At 38.4% G+C, this 25847-nt stretch overlaps 1 protein-coding gene and 1 long non-coding RNA gene across 2 annotated transcripts in view; both read left to right on the forward strand.

The window, feature by feature from the left end:
• The window catches only part of LOC127660433 (F-box only protein 11-like), a 34900-nt gene extending 10281 nt beyond the window's left edge, over nt 1-24619 (forward strand). The window contains exons 2-22 of the mRNA XM_052150651.1: nt 10432-10559; nt 10799-10880; nt 10972-11116; nt 11372-11501; nt 12025-12108; nt 13513-13645; nt 14789-14895; nt 14974-15085; nt 15435-15541; nt 15640-15777; nt 17316-17533; nt 17743-17923; nt 18203-18325; nt 18786-18871; nt 21678-21754; nt 22073-22216; nt 22306-22416; nt 22713-22820; nt 22905-23013; nt 23117-23215; nt 24474-24619. Of these exons, the coding sequence (XP_052006611.1) occupies nt 10432-10559; nt 10799-10880; nt 10972-11116; nt 11372-11501; nt 12025-12108; nt 13513-13645; nt 14789-14895; nt 14974-15085; nt 15435-15541; nt 15640-15777; nt 17316-17533; nt 17743-17923; nt 18203-18325; nt 18786-18871; nt 21678-21754; nt 22073-22216; nt 22306-22416; nt 22713-22820; nt 22905-23013; nt 23117-23215; nt 24474-24603 (2552 nt within the window). The 3' untranslated portion in view covers nt 24604-24619. The remainder of the gene's footprint in view (nt 1-10431; nt 10560-10798; nt 10881-10971; nt 11117-11371; nt 11502-12024; nt 12109-13512; nt 13646-14788; nt 14896-14973; nt 15086-15434; nt 15542-15639; nt 15778-17315; nt 17534-17742; nt 17924-18202; nt 18326-18785; nt 18872-21677; nt 21755-22072; nt 22217-22305; nt 22417-22712; nt 22821-22904; nt 23014-23116; nt 23216-24473) is intronic.
• The window catches only part of LOC127660445 (uncharacterized), a 216124-nt gene that overhangs the window by 76561 nt on the left and 113716 nt on the right, over nt 1-25847 (forward strand). The window lies entirely within an intron of this gene.

The following is a 25847-nucleotide window of genomic DNA, read 5'->3' on the forward strand; positions in this document are numbered from 1 at the left end:
ATTCAAAGTCATTACTCTTCTGAAGCATCTAAACTGGGTTCTGGGATGAAAGGTAATAAAACACCAACATTAAGCCTGCAACAATCCACAAAAAGTGATGTATTTTCCCGGACAATGAAACACCCGACTGGTAGCCCATGATGTGAGAATGCACGGATGAAGTTGGTTCATTGCCAAAGAGATGTTGCCCTTCACAACTTTTAATTTTTAGTTAAAAGTTTGAAGTCAAGCTGCCTTGTGTTATTTTGTAGGCTATTACTTAACTAAAATGACCCCGTATTACCATATGCGAGCGTTTTTGACCCAATATTGTGCTTAATTAATAATATTTTATTATATTTAATTTAGCAATTCATTATAATATAGTCACTAAATATTTGATATAGATTTATTACATGTATGTTCCTTCCTCTTCATTTTGTTTGATATTGGTAATATTAGTTCCTCTTTCACTTGTTTCCGCGGGGAGTGTAATAAGTGCGACACACTCTCTCGTTAGAGGTAAACAAATGACAGGAGACTGAAGAGATGTTTCTAGACTCTAAGGGTGTTACTGTTAATGCTGTTTGCTCAGCAATCATTTAAAGGGGTCATGACATGGGTTTTTTTATTGTATTATTATGTTCCCTTAGGTGCAATTATAGTATTAATATATATTTTTTTAAGAAAAACTTTTAAAATCTAGTGATTTATGACCTTTTCCCACCCTGTTTCTCATCCTCTGATTCAAACAGTCTGTTTTGGGGGCGTTTTCCATTTAAGACTTCAGTGTTAACGCCCACTGTTATGATTGGCTAACGTCAGTGCCTATGTATCAATTATTGACGCTCCCAGCCAGAACAATATGCAAGTAAACTAAGTAAAAACACTGTGATTATTCATAATGAATGAAATTGCGCTTTAAAAAGTAGTTTAAAGTTTAAAATAGATTACTTACAGTTTGCGTCGTCGTTGTTCCCAGAATAGTCGGCACGGACTTATCTTTGAGCAACAGTTTTCTGGCAAAGCCAGCATCATATTGAGATTTGTTCTCAAAACAGTCATCCTTAAAATGTACAGAACAAACGCTTAAGTTAACACTGCCGTGACTGGGACGCCCGCAAAAAATAAACTGCATCCATTTTTCCCTGACGCCTGGATCTTTCGGCAGCTTATTCAGAGGTTTTGTTTGACCACAGCCAGGAACAGCACATCTGTGTGGCATCGTAATTTTCCTGTGCACAAGTAGTCTCTGTCAGAGCTCGCTGTCCATCGACTGAACACTTGTGAGGCGCACGGCGATACTGAAATGAGCGTAGTTGTCTTGCGCTTAAAGCGTAGTTATCTTGTGCTGGAGGCAGTCATATGCAAACGCTGGTACGCCACTTCTAACCGTCACGTCACTTCTAACCATGAATCCAGAACGAGCTGTATTTTGAGCTTGATTAAATAAATGATTCGTTTAGAATGGGGAGGACGTCTTAAAATATTAAACTTGCAGGACGTTTTAATGATACAAAGACCTCTTATATACCAAAAGATCAAGGCAAATTTGGTTTCTCATGTCATGACCCCTTTAATAAAGATGTTTGAATTATATCCCATCTTGTATTCTGCATTTTTATTATGATACCTGTGCCTTGCTACCGCAGATAATAATAAAAAAACGCTTCACTCAGGACACGCCAGTTTAGCGTAAATAAAGTATTTAGCGCACGTAAGCGAATGGAACTTGTTCTTGGAACTTGGAGTTGTGGAGCACAGAACCGCTCTGAAAACACTATAACAAATGCTATAACTTAATATATACTGGACAGAACAGTGCAAATAATCTTTGAAGAGAGCAGACTATTTAATTAAATCGCAGCCTTTGCCATTTAATAATTGCAAAAAGTCATATCGCGGTTTTGATTTTATTTCGATTAATTGTGCAGCCCTAGATAACATCTTGTCGTTTTTTAAACCCCATTCACCTTCTATACATGTCTGTCATGTATGTCTTTGAAGCTTTGAGTCTGTAGTGTGAAAAGAGAATTAATTGATGTTGGGGTGATCAAGTATTGTAATTGACTCTCAGCAGATTGCTTAAATGCTATTCCCAGAAACCTAGCATGCTGTCAAGCTTATTTTTGATCATGTATGATATCAATGCATCACAGAATGCAAACAGTTTATCCTGACAGTGGATCTGTGTTTTTAGTCAGTTTGCTGTTGTGTTGCTCTAGTTGGCGGTACACCGTGTTTGCAGTGGTTACTGGACTAGTTGCCCTGGAGAGCCCCTGATGCTACCAGAGCAACAGCGCTGCGTTTGCAGGATGTTTCTCACATTCGCTGTAGATCCTCCGTGCAGAATGGCCACCTTTTCACCTAATGGTAAACAAAAGACGGTACAGATTATAACACTTATTAATAACATCCACCCACGACAAGCTTAGAAAGATTAAGAGCGTGTTGTGTTACAACTGAGCCGAATTGCAGTATGTTTGAAGTTGTTGAAGTCAGTTGAAGTTGATGTATTTGATTTATAAGTTAAGGCATTGTAAGCACTACAGGTAAAGCTGCTTTGAAATAATGTGTGTTGTGTAAAGCGCGTATAAAAATGACTTTATGCTAATTTGGTGGGACAACTGATTTGAATATGACTTTGAAAATGTTCTGCTTTTTATGCATTCGAGGCGGCTTAAAATGCACCATATTCAAAGCTAGTGTTGTAAAAGCTGCCAGTGGTGAATATTAGTACCAGACGGACCTAAAGAAACTAAATTATTCACCTTGCTCAACACTGAAGATATTTGTTGGATTTACTTAAAATATATATGTAGCATTTTTGCATCATGCTTTTTAAGTAAATTCAAACTAATTCACGTCATGTTATGTCAACATAAGGAAACCTTGCTTGGATATACACAAATGTATCTGTTTATTCAAATATATGTACCTAAATAGATATGTCACACAAATAAGATTTAACAACTAACAGCGTGTTATTTACATGTACATTTATGCATTTGGCAGACAGTGCATTTATTTCAGGGACAATCCCCCCGGAGCAACCTGGAGTTAAGTGCCTTGCTCAAGGACACAATGGTGGTGACTGTGGGGATCGAACCAGCGACCTTCTGATTACAAGTTATGTGCTTTAGCCCACTACGCCACCACCACTCCAATTCAATTTCACTTTAATATTATTGTTTCTACATAATTTAATTGGCAAAAAAAAAGGGTAACTGATGTCAGTCATTAAACAATTCTTCCCCAAAACACTTCGGCTATGTTCACGTGTGCAAGGAAAAATTACATGTATTGAAAAGGATCCAAATTTACCAAAGGGAACACTAATCACCCTAATGGTGACTTTACACGAAACAACTAATTAAGGGCAAATAATATCAGCAGTACTAGAAAGGGCTAAACTCTTTATGATTTCTAAATTACAACTAATTAAATGCCCCAATAAGTTCTTCTGAACACATTAAAACAGAGTAAGTAAAGCTAAAAATGTAGAGTAGAAGCTATATATTTTCTTACATTGTTGTTGAGCCGCCGACATATTGATTTTTTTCAGTGTATAATGTTGTCTGCATTTATTTATTTGCTGCTTGAGATGTTCCAAAGCTTTCTTTTTTTCCAAACATTGAAAGAAAATGGTGACAGAGTAAATGACAGAAAGACAGTCCTACAGGTTTGAAACGACATGAGGGTGAGCAAAGGATGACAGAATATTAATTTGTGGGTGAACTATCCCTTTGATATCTGACTGAGATATGTTTTGCTTTCAGTTTTTCACAACAGTAGGTAGTTTCACACTCAGTTCTCAGAAAACTCATTTTGTTATAGTTTCAAATGTGAAGCTGGACAAAAATTCAACCGCAACAGGCAGTTATAGAAGCCCAAATGAAACATCCTGTTACATCCAAGCCACACGTCATTAAAACAATTAATCAAATACTGACGTGGTGTGAATGCAGCATCACACAAAAGCATTGTTTTTAGAGATGCACCGATTTATCGGCCAAGAAAAGCAATTTTTTGCAACAATCAGACTTTGCTGATTGTTTAGAAACAGTTGCTGATCAGCCCTGATTAGACTATTTCCTGTCAAAAAGGGTAGGAAGAAACGCATCAGAAAATATGCTTACAACTTGTGCTGTGTGTGAAAGAAAATGTCTCTTGTGTGGACTTCCGTTCAATTGGGTGACAATCTAAACAAAATGCGATTTTGCACATTTTGCACTGCTTGAATTTGACAAGGTGGAAATACCGTTCAAACTTTTAACATAACTCATTTGATTACTGAAATTAAAGCTTGACATAACAAGGATTATGACAAGTTTGTTAAAGTTAAAGCAGAGACTGTTTCAGCTAAAAAGAAAAAAGCTTCATCAACAGAATTCTGCAGGAGGGCGTGCAGGAGGGGAGGGCTCTGTAGTGCCCCCTTGAAAAGGGGCATGTAAGGGGGGCTTTGTACCACCCCAATTTTCACCTACAGTCACCAAAATTGGTACATATATAGTTCTCATAAAGCGAACAACTTTCATACTTGCAGACACTATCTCCGCCCAACAGGAAGTTCGCCATTTTGGATTTTCTGAAAATCTCTTTTAAATAGGCCTAGGGGATTCATGTGACTGAGACCAAATTTGTGCAACACCATGGCAACACATTGTAGATGCTAAATTGCAAACAGATTTTTGATATTGTGAATGGTGTCGCCATTGGGAAGCAATAGATTTATGGCGAAAAATGGAAAACAGGAAGTGCCTTATATCTTCTGTGTGCATTGTGTGATTTTGTTGAAAATTCAGCTGTATGTTTGTTAATGGGGGCTAATCACATTGATGTGGCTATTCTGGGCCACGGTCATAGTGCCACCAATTGGCAGCAGGAAGTATGGCACTTTAACAGACTTTGAAATAGCCCTCTTGATCTGTTGCGCCCCTTTAAATGGGTGTGTAAGACAGCCTCTGTAGCACCCCCATTTTCACCTACAGTCACAAAAAAATTGTACATATATAATTCTCACCATGCCGGACAACTTTCATAATTATAGTCAATATGTCTGCCCAGCAGGATGTCAGACATTTTTTATGTTTTGAATATTGCAGTCTTTGAATTTTTAAATACTCCTCCTAGGTGTTTCATGAGACGGTCACCACATTTAGACAACATTTTGCCAAGACATCGAAGATGTTAAATTGTTAACAGATTTTTTATATATCGAATGGTGTTGCCATGGTGAGACATTTAATTAATGCGATAAATGGGAAACAGGAAGTGTCTCAGATCTTTTATGTGCATTGTGTGATTTAGATCAAAATGTACGTATGAGATGTATGTTTAGTCTTGGAAGCTAATCACTTGGATGTGACTATTTTGGGTCACAGTCTTCACACCACCACCTGGCAGTAGGAAGTGTGGTTCTTACAACAGTCTTTAAAATAGACTTATAGTTACTCAAATTGCTTCAAAATTGTTTAGAATAATGTAAAATGCCAAAAGCACGAGTCCACATTGCATTGTTTTCAGAAAGCCACTGAGTGGAAATGGACCAGTTGTGCTTGGGCCGTTTATTGTTGTTGTTATTATACAAGTAGATGCTGTTATGCTATTATTGTTTTAATTAAAACATTATGCCTTTTTTTCTCAGTTGGGCCCCCCTACTTCAGTGCAAGTGCTATTTTTAACTTTTGTAATGTAGAGATGAAATCTATTAAATCAATACAAAAATCAGTTTTGCATATCGGTTATCAGACATGTAAACATGCAAATAATCGGTATCGTATTGGTTGTAAAAAAAATCACTATCAGTCGATCTCTAGTTAAAGTGTAAACGTAGAGTCTAGACATATAACTTTATGTGTGGATTAGAATACATTTCTGAGCCATTCAGACAAAAAAACATTAAGACCATCCTATTTATTTTTGTAACTAGGCTAATACCATTGTGTGATGTCTACTGTTACCTATTGAATTAGGGTTGCACAATAAATCAAAAAGCGAATTACGATTACGACTCTCACGATTAAGTCATCGTGGAAACTGATAATTACAGCATTCAATTTAGATCTACTCCTGTTGCATCAGAATGTGTTTTTGCAGTGGTTAGTATTCTAACCAATAACTAGCATATCCGTTGAGCAATGAAACAGCACTGGCCAATCAGAGCCGCTTGGATTAGTCCTCCGTCCTATCTGTAATGACAACTGATACTAATGCACAAGCTTTAACCCGTCTGAATATCCAGACGCTTGCTTTATGTTCTTACTCTGTTCACGTGGCACACGAAAATGAATACTGAAGAAACATCACCTGACACTTGAAAAGAAGCTGTAGAACAAGAGCAAAAAGCACTTGTAATTATTTGGATTCATTGCATATGCTCGCTTTGAACGTAGATGTTGAATACACAGCAAATGAGCAACACGACAAAACTAAAACGATCCCGTTCTAATCAAGGCACAGACGCGGTGTAAATAACTGATTTATTATGCAGATTAGACAGCTGTGTACAATGCATTAAAAATGTAATAACAATTTTGTTTTGTCATGTTAATAAGTAGGCCAATGTGAATTTGATTTGTACAAAATAGCAATCAAGTAATTCACTGTTCTTAGTGTGTTTTGGAGGTGTAGCCAACATAAAGAATATGGCATGAATAGCATAGTTCAGGAATCACCGTTATTGTAATCACGTCTGCTCTAATAAGACTCATTTGCCATGCAGCTGGTATTGGTAGATTTAACATTTTCAGGAATCGCACAAACTCTGATTGCAAATGATTGTTTTTAATTTTCAAAGTGCAACCACTGAGGCCAAAAATGATCTAACGATGATCTTACATGAACAAGATCACCATTGAAGATCTAACGGGATGAATGGTCCCCTGTCCCGCTACTAAATGTCTTACTGAACAGAGTAACTTGGTCGATTTAAATCGGCTGTTAATAAGTTTGAATATTGAGTATGCTATATTATTTACTGTACATGGACTAATAATTTAAGCTGTAATTTAGCAATAATTTAATTGATTCTATAGCATAGATATCAATTTAAAATCATTTGTATTTGCCTTACCTTAACAAACATTATTACAATACAATTATTATTAATACAATAATACAACTTTGCTTAAAAATGCTTAAAAGAAACTGGAGCACAGCTCATATCCACCATTGAAACATTGTAAACTTTTGAAAACACCATTGAAAACCTACTTTGTGACATCGGTAAATTAATATTTTAATCGACATTTATAATTGTGATTGCAATAATCAACAATTATGATTTTTTTTTGTTATAATTGTCCAGCCCAAGAATTAATCTTTTTTTTAATTATTATTATTGTGTCAGGATTGTTTCAGCAGTATGAAATGAATCTAATGTTTCTATTTGAAAAGGTCGAGTTTGACCCACAGCAGTCTAAAGTGGAAATCTGGTATGTGTTTGGGCTGCAGCAGCGGGTCGACACTGTCTTGGGTTTCAGGACTGTCATCAAAGGGATGCCACACGGCTAATTCACCGGTGTCATGGCCTTCCGATTCAACCTCTGCCTCTGACCCTGTGTGGTGTCAATTGTTTCTTTCACCACAGCTGCTGAGGAGATCAGGGTTGTGTTTGTAAGGGAAGGTTTTTCAGCAGCGTGTGTCGTGCAGTGCCTTGATGAGATTTCAAGGGATAGTTTATCCAAAAATGAAAATTTTGTCTTTTACTCACCCTCATGTTGTTACAAACATATGATTTTGTTTTCCGCAGTGGGACACAAGGAGATGTTTTGAAGAATGTTGAAGATGCTCTTTTCCATACAATGAAAGCATACAGTGACCAGGAGCTGTCAAGCTCCAAACTGGACAAAAAGCACCATAAAGGGATAATAAAAGTAGGGCTGAAACGATTTGTCGACATTATGGACAACATCGACAAAAACACATTTTCGTTGTTAAAGTTCAAATAATACGCAAGCTGATCATGTCCAAAAATGTTCCGATCTAAGAGCGATAGATTGAAACTGCACCCGGCTTATGCACACTCTGGAGCGGGGACACTCATCCCTCAAGCGAGCACACTTAATGCAGCTAGATTATAACGTGATTGCTCATCCATCCATCCATCCATCCATCTTCAACCGCTTATCCGAAGTTGGGTCACGGGGCCAGCTGCTCCAGCAGGGGGCCCCAAACTTCCCTATCCCGAGCCACATTAACCAACTCTGACTTGGGGACCCCGAGGTGTTCCCAGGCCAGTGTGGAGATGTAATCTCTCCACCTAGTCCTGGGTCTTTCCCGAGGCCTCCTCCCAGCTGGACGTGCCTGAAACACCTCCCTAGGGAGGCGGCCAGGGGGCATCCTTACCAGATGCCCAAACCACCTCAACTGACTCCTTTCGACGCAAAGGAGCAGCGGCTCTACTCGAGCTCTCACGGATGACTGAGCTCCTCACCCTATCTCTAAGGGAGAAGCCCGCCACCCTTCTGAGGAAGCCCATTTCAGCCGCTTGTACTCGTGACCTAGTTCTTTTGGTCATGACCCAGCCTTCATGACCATAGGTGAGGGTAGGAACAAAAATTGACCGGTAGATCGAGAGCTTTGCCTTCCGGCTCAGCTCTCATTTCATGACAATGGTGCGATAGAGCGAGTGCGATAACGCCCCCGCTGCCCCGATTCTCCGGCCAACCTCCCGCTCCATTGCCCCCTCACTCGTGAACAAGACCCCGAGGTACTTGAACTCCTTCACTTGGTGCAATACCTAATATGTGTCACTGTGCATTTCTTATTGTGAAGAAAATTGGCAATACGCAGCTTTAGTAATTAGTTAAAGATGGATTGAAGTAAACAAAGGTGAGAGAGAGTAGTCTTCGCCCCCATTATATACAAAATATATTTATGATTTGTTTTTGTTTTGGCTGGTTTTAAAAGTGGTCTATATTTCAGCTCTTTTGAAGCCATAAAGTAGCTTTGTGTGAGGAACAGACAAAATGTGTGTTGGCATTCACTGAAATTTGTCACACTGAAATCTCATTCGTGCTTCTCATCAAATCATTCAAATATGTGGCGTCATGAGACACGTGTGAACCTATATGGGTGTTTCTTTAACTTAGGGCACTTTCATGTTCCAGGGGTTTAAATTGTATTAAAACTTACTGATTTCACATCAAGACTGATTTGGAAACTTTTTACCAGGCCTTCATCATTTATTTTTGGTGCTTTTTAGATGCCCTTTATGTATAGAGTTTACTGTTTTGGCCTTGTGACAGACCTAGACTTTCAATATTAAACTATGATGTGCTACAGTTCAGATGAAACATCAAATAGGCGCTGGTGCTCCCTCCATTTCTTTGGTCCAATGAGACTTTCTTGATACCACAGTCATGCTAGTTGATGTTCTGTTGCAGGTACATCAGGACTGATGTACTGAAACTTCCCCTGCCCCGTTTCTTGCTCTCTCATTGGCTGTAGGTCAACGCTACAGTTGTATTCGGTCATATTTCACATTGCGCAATTTGGAATCGCAGACAGGTCCAGATATTTAACATTCTAGATATCTCGCTGACATCGGTGACACTTCTCTCAAATCACGTCTTTGATAGTTCATACGTTGCGATCGTCACTCATCGTTCATACGGAGCGAGCTCCGTTTTGCCCACGATTACAGGCTTTTGTCGGCGGGCTTAAAATTGTGTAGTGTAAACTCTGCATAAGATGTGCATGAGTCATAGACTCATTTTTTTGGTGCTTTTTTGTCCTTTGTGTGTTATTTCGTTGTATGGAAAAGAGCCTGGACATTCTGCTTAACATCTACTTTTGTGTTTCACAAAAAAGAGGAAATCATACATGAAGGTGAGTAAATAATGACAGAATCTTAATCTTTGTGAGAACGGTTTTAAAAGCTGAAGTCCTAGTTGTTCCACCTTTTGTCGAGCTGAGTATTTATCACAGGGAAGTGCGTGAACACAAGGACTGCAGTTTCCAGAGCTTTCATTAGGTTTGATTTATGGAGGTGTCTCTCATTTGAGCACCTTTCGCCACTTCAACTAAGATTATTGGTCTCTTATAACGGACTCGAGGGATTTTCGTCTGAGCAGGGAAATGGAAAAACATGAGCTGAAACTATTATGCAAATATTGATTACATCACCAACATATGGCTAATTCCATGTGTTTGAATACATTCTGGGAATATATTTAGTAGGTTACAAGCTGTTTGTCATTATCTCTAATGACACAATCTTTAAACTGGTGTTGAAACACATCCAGCCTCTGGGATTTTGTTAGTTTATTCAACTTGTCGTATGCTAGCGTTATGCTTGCCATGGGGTTGCATCTCACTTAGCATACTCCTATAAAAGTACTGAACTGGCAACGGCAAACCATGCACTTTTCAGTATGAAGTATTGGTACTAGTATACTTGTTTTAGAGTATTGCAGTGTCATATATTGTGTCTTGATTATCTCTCAGATGAGGAAGTTCCTGCCGAGATGGTCGCAGAAGAATCTGTTCAAGGAGCTCAGAATAGTCCGTACCAACTTCGAAGAAAATCTCTGTTACCGAAGAGAACAGCTTGTCCAACAAAGACCAACATGGAGGTGTGCAAAATCAAACTTTAGTGTTTGAGCTTTTAGATGTCCAGTATAAATAAATGATTAAACTCATAAGAGATGTTTTACTTATTTATGAACCAAGAACTGCAATTCTTTGGAATTTAATGCTTCGTCTGAAATATTAATTTAGGCCATTTGGAAAAGCTACAGCAAGTTTTCACACTTGAAATAAATCACATTGACCATGAATGTCTGTCTTGTTCTCGTTTTTTCTTGTTTTAAAGGGTGCTTCCACTTCAACAACAGAAAACTTTGGGCATCGGGCCAAACGGGCCAGAGTGTCGGGAAAATCACAAGATCTGCACGGTAATGGAAAGCTGTCTTGTATATTGTGATGACTTGATTACATTTGCTGGAGTTGTATGTTTTCAATAACACCATTTCTCTTCTGTTCCAGTCACTCCAGCAGAGCAGTACCTGCAGGTGAAGCTTCCTGATGAGGTGGTTTTAAAAATCTTCTCTTACCTGTTAGAGCAGGACCTTTGTCGAGCCGCATGTGTGTGCAAACGCTTTAGTGAATTGGCCAATGACCCCATCCTCTGGTGAGTTCCTCATTACATTTAAAATGATGGTTATATCAGTTGATTAAAGGAATGCACATGAGTGAAGACAATCTTTTGATGCTACTAATATGTGCATAAATAGGAGCACCATGGTATATGAATATGGTCTTCATTCAGTACTATGGTATTTATCAAAGTACCAGTGTATTACCATCTGATGCCACTGGTGTACTATGGTACTGCCACTATATTTTTTTTTAAGGGTCAATTATCTTGATCTTGTCTGCTCTGTAGGAAGAGACTCTATATGGAGGTTTTTGAGTACACACGTCCCATGATGCACCCTGAGTCTGGGAAGTTCTTTCAGATTAACCCAGAAGAGTACGAGCAGTCCAATCCCTGGAAAGAGAGCTTTCAGCAACTGGTAATGTGTTTCACCACAGGTGGCATGAGATACACTGGCTTTGTATAAAGTTGCTCACTTTTATATTATTTGTTGTGTTTACATCTTCATTTGAATGCATGCAAAGCAAAAGTTGTTTTGTCAGGACTTTGTATCACAATATCATAATTGTTGCGCGATTGAACCCGCACGTCCGCGATAGAGAGTGAATCAGCGGGATCTGTTTTGTTAAATTCTCTCATGCTGTTCGATTCGCTTTTGTCCAGTATTAATTTGATTGAAATAGATATGAATGTATTGACACTGTCATATTTTGAGACTACTTGTGCATTTTATGGTAAAAAATTAAGGAGTCAATACAAAGCAAATCTGACAATTTGCAATTTATCCCCCCCCCCCAAACCCATAAATGAACAGATGGTGTGGTAAAGTGATGATAAGGGAGATGTGAGTGTGTCAGTAGTCATTAGTTTCATGAGTGAGGTTGATGTGGGAGCATATTATTGACAAAATACTGACTGATATGTGACCTTTGTGTTTGTAGTATAAAGGCGCTCATGTGAAACCAGGATTTGCTGAACATTTCTACAGTAACCCAGCCAGATATAAGGGTCGAGAGAACATGCTGGTGAGTTCTGGGTCTCTTGCATTTTATAATCTAATTGCTCTGTTTTTCATGATTTGGATGAATTATATAGTTAATTGATAGATTCTGGGTGTTGTTAGATGTTGTGACTCAAATGTGACCCTTAAATGTGTCAATCACTGTCACACAACTGGAAAAGAATTGTCAAAATAAATAATTCTTCCACGCAAAGCTCATTAGTTTAACTGTTTGATGTTTATGGATACCATGCTTCTTGGCATATTAATATACACTGCCTGGCAAAACAAAAGTTGCATACTAGTCATACATTCAGTTGGACCATTTGCAACAACACAACATTTATTTCCATCCAGAGTTGCATACATTTTTGGCCAAGCTCTTGTATTGATGATGGGATATTCAAATCACTCCATAAAGCCTTTTCCAGTACATCCCAAAGACTTTCAGTGGGGTTAAGATCAGGACTCTGTTCTGGCCAATTCATGTGTGAAAATGATTCCTCATGCTCCCTGAACCACTCTTTCACTATTTGAGTTGATTAATCTCGGCATTGTCATTCTGGAATATGCCAGTGCCATCAGGGAAGAAAAAATATCCATTGATGGATAACCTGGTCATTCAGTACATTTAGGTAGTCAGCTGACTTCATTTTATTGACTCATAACGTTGCTGAGGCTAGACCTGACCAATTGAAGCAACCCCAGATCATAACACTGCCTCCAAAGGCTTGTATAGTGGGCACTATGCATGACAGGTGCTTCATGCGCTTCCCTTCTTACCCTGATGCACCTATCGCTTTGGAATAGGGTAAATCTGGACTCATCAGACCACATGACCTTTTTCTGTTGCTTTTTCTGTCGTGTTTTATGATTAGCCTCACTAACAAGTGGCTTTCTTGTGGACACACAGCTGTTTAGTCCCCATCCTGCACGTTGTTTTTTTTGTTTTTTGACTTTTCTTCTGTGAAGCTGACGGTTCACCACCATCCTTCCAGGTTTTAATAATGCGTTGGACTGTTCTTAACCAATTCCAGTGATTTCAGCAATCTCCTTGGTTGTTTTCATTGCTTGATGATGGCCAATAATTTGCCCCTTCTGAAACACAGTAACGTCTTTCCCACGACCACAGGATACGTCTTCTGACATGGTTGTTTAGATAATGAGAAGCTACACCGCATCAGTTAGGGTTAAAACACTTGTTGCCAGCTGAAACATATTAATCACTGCAATAATGATCCAATCATAAGCTCTTAAATATCTGCTAATTTAAATCCAAACGGCGACTTTTGGCCACGCAGTATTGAATTCAATTGATCAGTTGTGCAAATGTGTGTTTATATTTTATAGTGGGTTAAAATGGCTCATTCAATCAGATTTTACAGCCAGAAACATCTGTTTTTAATCCATCTTTAAATTTTTTCCTCAGTATTATGACACCATCGAGGACGCTCTGGGAGGAGTTCAGGAAGCCCATTTTGACGGTTTGATATTTGTCCACTCTGGTATCTACACAGATGAATGGATCTACATAGAGTCGCCGATCACAATGATAGGCGCTGGTAAGCCTACACTGCCATGTAAAATGTTTACGGTCAACATGAAATTGCATTCACATCCCCTTTTTGATCGTAATGTGATCTATTTACAAGTGAAAACATTCTGAGTGACAAACATTCAGACCACAATACAAAATGTATGGCTTGGTAAAAAGTGGGCCTTATGTACCTGAATGGTGCTAGGTATTTGGAGTGGAGGGGTTGTTTCTAATCACACATAGCACAGATGTGGTAAGGAAACCGTTCCTCAACTCTCGTTAATGTGCGCTCAACTGCCGATATTCTTAGAGAACATTCTGATTTAGCACTTGTTCTACATGCCAATGTAAATGCTTGCATGTAAACAATAAATGTAACAAAATACATTTATATTCATGCAATTTCAAAACATCATATTTATTGATGGAATACTTTAAAAAAGTTAAAATCTTACCAAAGATGAAAAACTTAAAAACATAAAATTTTTACAAATAATTTCATCCCGGACAAGCCCCCACTTGTTACATCCTCCCCATTTAGAAGGTCCACTGTTAAAAAAAAAAAGTAACATTATAATTGAAATGTACCAAAAGAACTTGGAAGTGAATCGAATGGAGCCTAGAGAGCTTGTGAATCAGAATCTAAACGAATTGGGGAATCTATCAATACCCAACATTTACAAACTATGCATATAAACAATAAATGTAACAAAATATATTTATTTACATGCAATTTCAAAATATCATATTTATTGATGGAATACTTGGAATTTGTGCTTTTTAAAAAAGTTAAAATCTGACCAAAGATGAAAAACATAACATTTTTACAAACAAATTAATCCCGGACGAGCCCCCACTTGTTACGTCCTCCCCATTTAGAAGGACCACTGTTCAAAAAAAGTTACATTTTAATTGAAATGTACTCAAAGGACTTGGAAGTGAATCGAATGGAGCCTGGAGAGCTTGTGAATCAGAATCTAAATCAATTGGGGAATCTGTATCAATACCCAGCCCTAGAAAATGCGCACTGATGGAATCGTGCATAATTGGACCAGGAATCTGTATTAAAGTATATTGGGTCAAATTTGATTTCATGTTGACTTTAAGCAGATCAGGACAGATCTTCTTGTGTGTACAGTAAATATTAATCGCACATATGGTTTCACAGCTCCCGGGAAAGTAGCAGATAAAGTCATCATTGAGAACACTAGAGATTCAACGTTTGTGTTTATGGAAGGGTCAGAGGATGCATTTGTAGGCTACATGACAATTAAGGTAACCGCAATAAAATATGTTTAGTAAGATATAAGTGATATAATGCATTACCTCACATGTGATGGTTCTATGTTGCAGTTTAATCCTGATGATAAATCAGCTCAACATCACAACGCTCATCACTGCCTGGAGATCACAGTCAACTGCAGCCCCATCATTGACCACTGCATCATCCGCAGTACCTGCACAGGTGACCAGAGACCTGCTTGCTACATAGTGACCTGTTTGGGTTTTATTGCATGTTGAGTAAAAATCTCAACCGAGTCGAGAGCCATGCAGGTCAAGCCATGCCGCTTTCTCTTTTTAAAATATTATTACATTTAAATAATTAATGCACAAGTGCCAAAATTATAGTTTATTTGTCATTAGTCAGTCTGTGATGTTTAGATCCTATCGCAAGTTAGAGTTCAACAAACCTCTTTGCATATGCTTGTGTACCCACTTTCCAATGATTGCATACATATAAAAGGAATTAAAGTGTGAACAAAGGCTGCTCTAGTTGTCTCTGATGCTAACAGTCATGTCTTGTGTTCCTGCAGTGGGCTCAGCTGTGTGTGTGAGCGGTCAGGGTGCATCACCCACTATCAAACACTGTAACATCAGTGACTGTGAGAATGTGGGACTCTACATCACCGATCATGCACAGGTAATAAGAAACTCTCATACACTATCACATTCCTCCTTTCCTGCATTCTGGAGCAGAGGAATCATGCTGTGTTCGATCTCTCTGGGTTTCTTCTGCAGGGCATTTACGAAGACAATGAGATATCCAATAATGCTCTAGCTGGGATCTGGGTGAAAAACCATGGCAACCCCATTATCAGACGGAACCATATCCATCATGGGAGAGATGTTGGGGTGTTCACGTTTGACCACGGAATGGTAAGAAAACTCTCAGGTTGATTTTCCTTTCAGTGTCTGCATGTTAAGAATATTAGTGGTTGCATCTTAATAACTGACTTTACACTAGAGATTGACCGATAATTGGTTTTACCGATGTTTTTTCTGATATTTACACTTTGTTTGATTAATCGGTCATCTGTTTTTCAACATCGGGTTAACTGATAAATGGTAACATCTGATGCATATGCTTAGAGACACTATTATTCTACTGTGCATTTATCACGAAACAGTGATGTTCACAGGTAAACTGACTTAATGTTAACCTAATGTTAATTTGGCAACATTACGTACTGTCGGAAAGCTGAAAGGGCAGCATGTTATTGACCAAATTAAAACTCTAGGTGAAGCTGAGGTAAATAGGTCAGAAATCTATAATGCTATTGTGCATAATAATAATAATAATAACTCATAATAATAATAATACACATTTTTATATTGTATTATAATAAAATTCAACTGGGCTCCAAAAAGTGAGCATTAAAACAGACCATAATATTTAAGTTGTTTTGAAAATGTGTGTGGAATATGTTTATATATAGTGTTATTTATACCAATATTCATATGTGAATGTTATGTTTTAGTTTTGCAATCTAATGATTATTTTGTTACCCTTGTGCAAAAATAAAAAGATTAAATATAGTTTCTGCATATCAGTTTTCGAACATGTAAACAAAAATGATCAGTATCGATTGTTCAATATCAATATCAATATCAATATTTTTTTTTTTACTCTAAGCTCAGATGGGCCCGTGAGAGAAAAAAATAATCATCAAAATATTAATAACTACAATCTTGACCAACACAAAATATGTATCTTTTGAAAGCTTAGAAGCTGTACACTAAAAACACATCACCATGATTGTAATGCATGCTCTTGTGTGTGTTTAGTAGAAGGCAGTGCACTCTGAAGCGTGCAGCACATACATACTATATATTTATTTAATTAAATCACAGCTTTTTGGGGTTTAATAATCCCACTAGGCCACACTAGTAGTGAACTGCTTATCTGGAGGTGAGAAACTACTGTCAAAAACACACAGAAACGCCAAAAATGTAAACGGACGTGTAAATTGGGGGAAAAAAAGAACAACTGGATAGTAGTTTACTGTAAATAAACATAATGAATAATAACAAAGCACTTCATTTGACAAAAATATCTCCTATGTTGTTTTTGTGCTGTCAGGATTTTGTATAAAAGCACTTGATTTGATTAAAATAAATTATGCAATGTTAATAATTAATTTGATTAGACACAAATACATTTAGATTTTTATATTAAATTAAACCATCAAATAGAAAATTTTTATGTAGTATGTTACAAAAAATAATTCTCAATTTTAATTTTTAAATCCAATGTTTGTGTAGAATTTTCTGTTTAAAGGTTGAGTCAAATATTGCATATTATGCGTGGTATACTTACTGCAAGCTTGGTTTATATATATATACTGTAAATATGCCATTCTGCACATGCAACACAGTTGAGGCCTTTATTTTTGACTTTCTGGCTCCCTCTGCAGGGCTACTTTGAAAGCTGCAACATCCACAGGAACCGGATAGCAGGTTTCGAGGTCAAGGCGTATGCTAACCCTACTGTAGTACGCTGTGAGATCCATCACGGTCAGACGGGAGGCATCTACGTACACGAGAAGGGTCGAGGACAGTTCATCGAGAACAAGATCTATGCAAACAATTTTGCGGGTGTGTGGATTACCTCCAACAGCGACCCCACAATTAGGTAGGAGATTGTCCATAAGTGTCATACGATTTTGACATTCTGTAGTAAGACGACTTTGTTTTTAGGGGAGGATATTTAGAACTTATTCAAAGCATTCTTAATTTGTTTGTAGCAACAGTTACCTAAAAGATTGTTGCCATGACAACTTGAGTAGTTGTAAACTTGTATCTTTAAACATTAGTTAATAATACCCCTTTTTTCTAACACAGGGGTAATGCAATATTCAATGGCAACCAAGGTGGAGTTTACATTTTTGGTGACGGCAGAGGTCTCATTGAAGGGAATGACATCTATGGCAACGCTTTAGCTGGGATTCAGATCCGGACCAACAGCTGCCCGATTGTCCGGCACAACAAGATCCACGACGGACAGCATGGAGGAATCTATGTGGTGAGTAAAGAGAGAAAATCCTAAACAAACCACATCCATTTCACCATGTTTAAATCCATTCCAACGGGTTCCTGAATTTCCCCTAAAATCAACTCTTAAAATGCAAAAATACGAGTCGACAGATTCTGCCTGGGCCTGGTCTTATCGGTCAAAACCAAGCATTGATGAAGCTCGTGGTTTATTTTTCTTAGAGAGACGTCATGTATTCTGATGATTGTTTTACCAAACTTTCAGTATAGATTCATCCCTGATTTTCTGATCTCTCTGGCTTTGTAACAGCATGAGAAAGGTCAGGGAGTGATCGAGGAGAATGAGGTGTACAGTAACACACTGGCTGGTGTCTGGGTGACCACAGGCAGCACACCTGTACTCCGCAGGAACCGGATACACAGTGGTAAACAGGTATGTATATCTGCATTCAGTCCATGCTGAAACAATAATGAATCCATGATGATTGTGTCAAATCAAGATTTATCATGTAATCTCAGTTTGTGTCATGACCTAATCTGCAAGAGCCTTTTTGACTGGGTTCCCACAATCAGAAACTTTGTAATTATGCTTAGCTCAAAAATATCTCAATGACTAGAATTTGCTCTCTGTGAGTCCAATTCTTTGGTCAAAGGGCGTTGCACTGATGTATGGAGTGGTGATGGTGTAGTGGTCTAAAGCACATAACTGGTAATCAGAAGGTCGCTGGTTCGATCCCCACAGCCACCACCATTGTGTCCTTGAGCAAGGCACTTAATTCCAGGTTGCTCCGGGGGGATTGTCCCTGTAATAAGTGCACTGTAAGTCGCTTTGGATAAAAGCGTCTGCTAAATGTAAAAATGTAAATGTATTATGTCTGTCTGTTTGTCTTCAGGTTGGCGTTTATTTCTATGATAATGGTCATGGTGTATTAGAAGACAATGACATCTACAACCACATGTACTCTGGTGTTCAGATCAGGTCAGTGGCATTTTTGCATCATGTAACTAGGGCTGCGTCCCCATTAATCCGGATAAATTTGAGAAAGGCGTTTTTGTTCTAGAAGGCGTTAACGTTTTTCAGCTCTAGAAAGAGTCCTGGTTATTCCAATCTTCCATTTAAGGGTAATGGTGAACACTGTGCTCTTGGGAAACCTCAATGCAGCTGACATGTTTTTGTAGCCTTCCCCAGATCTGTGCTTCAGCACAATCCTGTCTCTGAGCTCTGCAGGCAGTTCCTGTGACCTTTTTTTTTTTCTCTGATATACATTTTCAGCTGTGAGACCTTGTATAGTCTATTTTGTGTGCCTTTCCAAATCATGTCCAATCAATTGAATTTGCCACAGGTGTTCTAGTGGATGGCAGGCACAACAATGCCGCCATCTTGCTTGTTGTGGACTGATGGCTGCGTCACATGACAACAAATACGTTGTTTTTTTTATATAAAATCTCTTCCTCTCCACACTACAATGCAAACGTGCCATTTTCAAATTAATCCATTTGGTAGAGTGCTTTTGAAAAGCTCAGTTTTCTCCTGTCAAAAACACCTCTGTGTGGACAGAAGGCAAAAATATAGAGAAATTAATGAATTTTTCAACATAAACTTATTGGTGTGGACGTGGCCTATGTTTAGGAATCAAATTGTTTACAAAAACTGTACAGGGGAAGAGTAGCTTAACCACCTGAGACACCGTGTCCACATGTGTGGACATTATGCTTTGGCTTTGCTGTAGGCTGTGCATAATTTAGTTTAATTTAAACCGACTGATCTCAGTTCAGGCCACTCTGCTATCATTAAAGGGTTTAGCTTTCGACGCACTGAGTCATGTGACAAAACAACATGGCGCCAATGTCAGTTCGTTTTTCTTTGGGAGAAACGGCAACAAAACTACATCTAGGAAGAAACCTCATTATGTTCTTTACATTAAAACCTGTTTGAATCAAAAGAGAGTCTCTAGTTTCATCAGATGTGCCATTTATAAGAAAATCTATATATATTTATCGCAAAACGGCACGATGTTAAACATAGTGACCACATACGTGGACTATAGGCCAATTTTACTTAATTATCATTGAGGATCAATGCGTTCATACAAAAACTGGAAAATGTAGCTTTCAGAGGCTTTATATGGAGTTAGGATGAAGATAAGGTCCATTTCTAACTGTTCTGAGACCAGTGCAGACAGGCAGTCACTGGAGGTTAAGTCTTTTCCTAATTAAGGAGCATCATATAGCTTTCCTCTGCAGCTAAGTCCATTCACTCCTAACATCCGAGCAAAAGTTTAGGCTGCAGATGATGTTTGAAACATTCGACATGTTTGTCAGACATGGGGCAATGGTAATCAGTATATACAGTGCATTCAGAAAGTATTCAGACCCCTTCACATTTTGTTATGGTGCAGCCTTATGCTAAAATGCTTTAAATTATTATTATTTTTAACATCAATCTACACTTCATACCCCATAACGACAAAGCACCTATGTGGACATACATATTTAGGAAAACTATTTGGTATCATTTTTTCATGTTTTCTAAGTCACCTTTTCAGATAAAACATTTTTGGTGTTTTCTACATGTTCCTTATTAATCACTTGAAAGAGTTACTTTAAGCTTAAACATAAAAAAGCAGTGGAAATAACAATCACAACTGAAACAACTCGCACCCTTGTGCACGTTGGGGCTGCTGTGCCAGGGGAACGTCACTCCAAAATGTTGTTAACAGTGTAAAAAATGTCATTTCCTGTTGCCAGTAGGTGGCGCTATGACTATAACTGAATATTGGCATATAGAAGTGTTCAGGGCGGGACTCTTATCAAACATGTGACGTTTGGAGCAGATTGGACATTGTATGTTTGAGTTACAACAACTTTTTCATGGCGAAACATCAAACTATGCACGGACGCCGTTCAAAGAAAACTCAAAAGCTTCACATTTTAGCATCGCAAAGGCCTTTAGGTTAGACTGACTGAATATGATGTTGATCTGATTTAATCTCTAGGAGCAGTTTGTTAAATTACAAGGCCTGGAAATGGCAAAAACTGAGCAGAAATTGAAGAGAAACATCACAATGGCTGACATCCTGTTGAGTTTAGGATATGGTTCTAAGATACTTTTTTTGTACGTGTTGACGAAATGTGGCATGGGCTGCTTCGTTGAAATTTTGTAGGTGATGCTATCGAGCCATTTTGCCACAATTAATTTTAAAACCTGTATCAGATGTCAATTTTCCCCTCTTCTGAGATGTGTGCAAAGTTTCATGAGTTTTCAAGCATGTTTAAGCCTCAGAAATGTTTCATATCGAACTTTGTCAGGCCGCCACCGATGAAACTTCAACGCATGGGTCCAAGAGACTTTTTTGTAGGTATTTGCATGTTACACGTTTTCCAATTTTCGTACGTGTAGGTGAAACGTAGCATAAAGCGCACATCGTTGAATGTTTGTAGGTGGTGCTATCGAGCCATTTTGCCACAGCTAATTCTGAAACCCACATCAGATGTACATTTTCACCACTTCTGATGTGTGTGCAAAGTTTCAAGAGTATTCGAGTATGTTTAGGCTCACAAAAATGTGATTCATTTGGGAAAGAAAAAAATAAACGCCTAGAAGAGCCTAGGGACTGAACGGTGCTCAGGCCCTAATAATAAATGCCTAGAAGAACAATAGGGTCCTCGCACCATTGGTACACTGGCCCCAATTATACATCTGGAACACCTGCTATGACTTTCCCACCTCTTTCACAATTTAACCTGGAAAATTACTTTGATATTCTTTTGCATTCGTCTTGTAGAACTGGAAGCAATCCCAAAATTAGGAGGAATAAGATCTGGGGTGGACAGAATGGAGGAATCCTTGTTTACAATTCAGGTAAAATGTCCCCTCTTGCTGCCATCACCTTTGTTGTTGGTATCCTGTCATTAATAAATGAATGCCAACTAAAGCCTTTATAAGCCAAATAAAAAGGCTTATGGTACAGCCTTAATATCGGCATCTACGTGCACTTCTACAGTCATCTCGGGATGGACATCAATTACACTTCATCATTAAGCTCACAGTCCCTTTAGTTTTAAACATAACTTGACTTATACATGCTCATGATGTAGGACTTCTCAAAGCATCCCTTCTGTTTGTTACCGTTGATATTTGGCTCTGTCTGAAGCCCCTGTTCTGTGAACCTGTTCTCAGGTTTAGGCTTTATAGAAGACAATGAGATCTTTGATAACGCCATGGCTGGAGTTTGGATCAAGACCGACAGCAACCCAACACTCCGCAGAAACAAGATCCACGATGGCAGGGATGGAGGAATCTGTATATTCAACGGAGGACGAGGTGAAATTCAGTCAAACCCAGAATTGACCTCATTAGTATATTTCCATGATCTCAGTAGGTTCTGGAAGTTTAACATCATGGTGTTGCAGGTTTGTTGGAAGAGAATGATATCTTCAGGAATGCTCAGGCTGGAGTTCTCATTAGCACCAACAGTCACCCTGTGCTTCGCAAGAACAGGATATTCGACGGTTTTGCTGCTGGTACGTTTTTAAAGGAAGCTGATTCTGCTACACAACTTACTCTACTAACAAAGGGACAATTATCTGGCATTATGGCACAGTCAAATATTTTTTGAAAACCGAATTATTGAACTACAGTTTCTTCTAGCATGAAAAACTAATTCCAACTCAAAATACGTATATTAATAGATTTAGTTTGCAAGTAGCCATGAGTTTGAGTAAAAATGACTGGCTGACCGTGCACTATCCCTTAGATATAAGACTTATGTGAAATACTTGTAAATTGCATTTATATGATTGCTCTGTCTGTTATGCAGGTATTGAGATTACCAACCATGCAACCGCAACTTTAGAAGGCAATCAGATCTTCAACAACCGTTTCGGCGGCCTGTTCCTTGCATCTGGTGTCAATGTCACAATGAAAGGTAAAATGAAAACGCAACGATTGATTCATTCATTTAAAGATCAAGTGAAATTAATCTGACAGTAATCTTCTGTTCTCTTCGTAGATAACAAAATCATGAACAATCAAGATGCGATTGAAAAAGCTGTGAGTAGAGGTCAGTGCCTGTACAAGATTTCCAGTTACACCAGCTATCCAATGCATGATTTTTACAGGTAAAGTCTCTTCTAATCACCCTTAGAAATATTGATGTATTTGTTGCCTTTTTTGATGTAACGTTGCAGCTACTGTTTCATGACTTGTACTTTTTCCACACAGGTGTCACACCTGTAACACGACAGACCGTAACGCCATCTGTGTGAACTGTATCAAGAAATGCCATCAAGGACACGATGTAGAATTTATTAGACATGATAGGTGAGTCTCACATTCTGTAAATGTTACTTTGAGTTTACAGGTGAATGTCATGAAAACATGTAAAAGGTCATATTTCACAGCTAAATAAAATTGTGAAGAAATAAAAAGCCACAACATTAAAACCACCTGTCTAATATGTGTAGGTCCCCCTTGTGCCACCAAAACAGCGCCAACCCGCATCTCAGAGATGATTCTCTTCTCAGCACAATTGTACAGAGCGATTATCTGAGTTACTGTAGACTTTGTCAGTTCAAACCAGTCTGGTCATTGTTTCCATCCGCAGAACTGCCGCTCACTGGATGTTTTTTGTTTTTGGCATCATTGAGTAAATTCTAGAGCTTGTTATGTGTGAAAATCCCACAAATACTCAAACCAGCTTGTGACACCAAAAATCATCCAATCAGCTAGTCATGTGGCAGCGGTGGGGTGTATAAAATCATGCAGATACAGGTCAGGAGCTTCAGTTAATGTTCATATCAGCCATCAGAATGGGGAAAAAATGTGATCTCAGTGATTTGGAGCATTGCAGGGTTGTTGGTTCCAGACGGGGCTGGTTTGAGTATTTCTGTAACTGCTGATCTACTGGGATGTTCAGCCATTTTTATTTTTCAGCATTCGGTCTAAGATATATTATAATGGCTTGTCTAAGAAGTTGTCAATGGACACTTTTGGAGTGTCTCGGTTGCATCATAAACATACTGTTTATAGATCACTTAAATCACTGCAGACAGATTTGCACTCCAAGCTGTGTTTTCTGTATAAGCTGCGTTTTGTCTATACAGCTGGATTTTCACTTACTGCCCCCTGGAGAAAACAGGTGGTACTCCAAGCTTGAATTGCTCAGATGGAAGGAATATTCCTTATTAAGGTCCAGGGACATGATTAATTACTTTTAAAAACAACGCTATATACGTTATCAGTTTTTATATAATTAAATCAACAGCCTTAATACAAACAGCTGTACAAATCGTCAAAATGTGTGGGAACCCCAAAATACAATCGAAAAGTTATACTTTAAGTGTACATCATGGTAGTAATCGTATTACTATTTGTAATAGTACAAATAGTGTAGCACTATACATTTCAAATTCTTGTAATGACGAGTTTGAAGTTAATATGACTAAAAATTGGCTTTGATCTCTTAGCAGAAAATAAAATGTCTGATTTTGTCAAGTATGACCCACATACAGTTTTTCCGCTAACTGACACTGACAATCTTTTGTAATTGCATCTCCCATGAATTCCTCGTTTCTTGCAGGTTTTTCTGTGACTGTGGCGCTGGGACTTTGTCGAACCCTTGCACGCTAGCCGGAGAGCCAACTCACGACACAGACACGCTGTACGATTCGGCCCCTCCTATAGAGTCCAACACACTGCAGCACAACTGAAGCAGAATGCATCAGCGAACAGACTCTTTGTGCTCAGTCCAGTGCTAACGAGATTACACGCTAGAAATAATTCAATTTTATATATATAAAAAAAACAGAACTCTGAAAAAGGAATTAATGCATTATTGTGTACACTTGGACATGTTGAGAGGAAACATTTCTATTTAAACAAATGAAAAAAAAAAAAAAAAAAAATGTACATTCTGCTGTGGACTTGGTGACCCTTTTCCCCATACCATTTTTTGCAAGCGATTGTTTTAAGATCCGGACAGTTGTGATACTCTTGGCCGCTCATATCGCGACTCAGGATTTACGGATGGCGGATGTGGACCGTAGTGTGCAGTTCGAGCACGAGTCGAACGTCAGAGCCATACGAGCGTTACGGCTGCTTTGAAAAACCAGACCCAGCCCGTACAGACTCGCAATGCTTCCCATGCAACAGTCACCGCGCTAGTGTACATGTACGGAGAGAAAAAAAAAGACCCAGCACTTCAGTTTTGTTTTTTTAAAGACATGTTATTGAGGTTTGATTTTAATGCTTTCTAATGTAGTTTTGTATTTTTGAGCAAGAAAATCTTAAATGTACTTGAATGTCTTTTTATTTTATTAAGTATATTAATTTCGAGGGTTGTTTATACCTTATTCTTGCTGTTATTGTTCTCATGTCGCAGGATGTACGTTCTTTCTGTGAAAGAGATTTGAGGAAAAAAAAACATTGAGAAACACTAAGTATTCTCCAGTAATGTTTCGAGTTGAAAGGAGTGTTGACATGATGTACAAAAAAGTGCTTTCACAAGGCTGGTTGCGCAATTACTTGTGAATTAAAAATGTTTATCATCGCCCCTCTATTCTGATTCGATGACCGCAGGGAAATTTCGAAACAGTCCTAGAGTTTGTGGCCGTTTCTTAAAAGACGCCAGACTTGTGAAAGCATCGCGTTCTCGTGTCATTTCACTCTGAATGCTGTGAGTGATGCGACGTGCAAGAGAAAACGACATTGCTGGAGACGTTCAAAAGGCTTCTTGCTCATTTGAAGCTCTGATGTTTATCTGTACAGCTTTTTTGTGCTTATTTTTTGCCCCTCCATCCATCTGTATTTGGTGACTGTGGGTTCTCATACAGCCTGAATTGTATGCATGTTCCATGACATCTAGACTTAATATATTGTTAAGTAATCAATAACCATTATGTAGCTGTTAGTACTTAATCAAAAGGTTTAATTTCCTAGTCAAAGAGGAACATGT

Source organism: Xyrauchen texanus, chromosome 20, assembly GCF_025860055.1.
Source record: "Xyrauchen texanus isolate HMW12.3.18 chromosome 20, RBS_HiC_50CHRs, whole genome shotgun sequence".
Lineage (NCBI taxonomy): Eukaryota > Metazoa > Chordata > Actinopteri > Cypriniformes > Catostomidae > Xyrauchen > Xyrauchen texanus.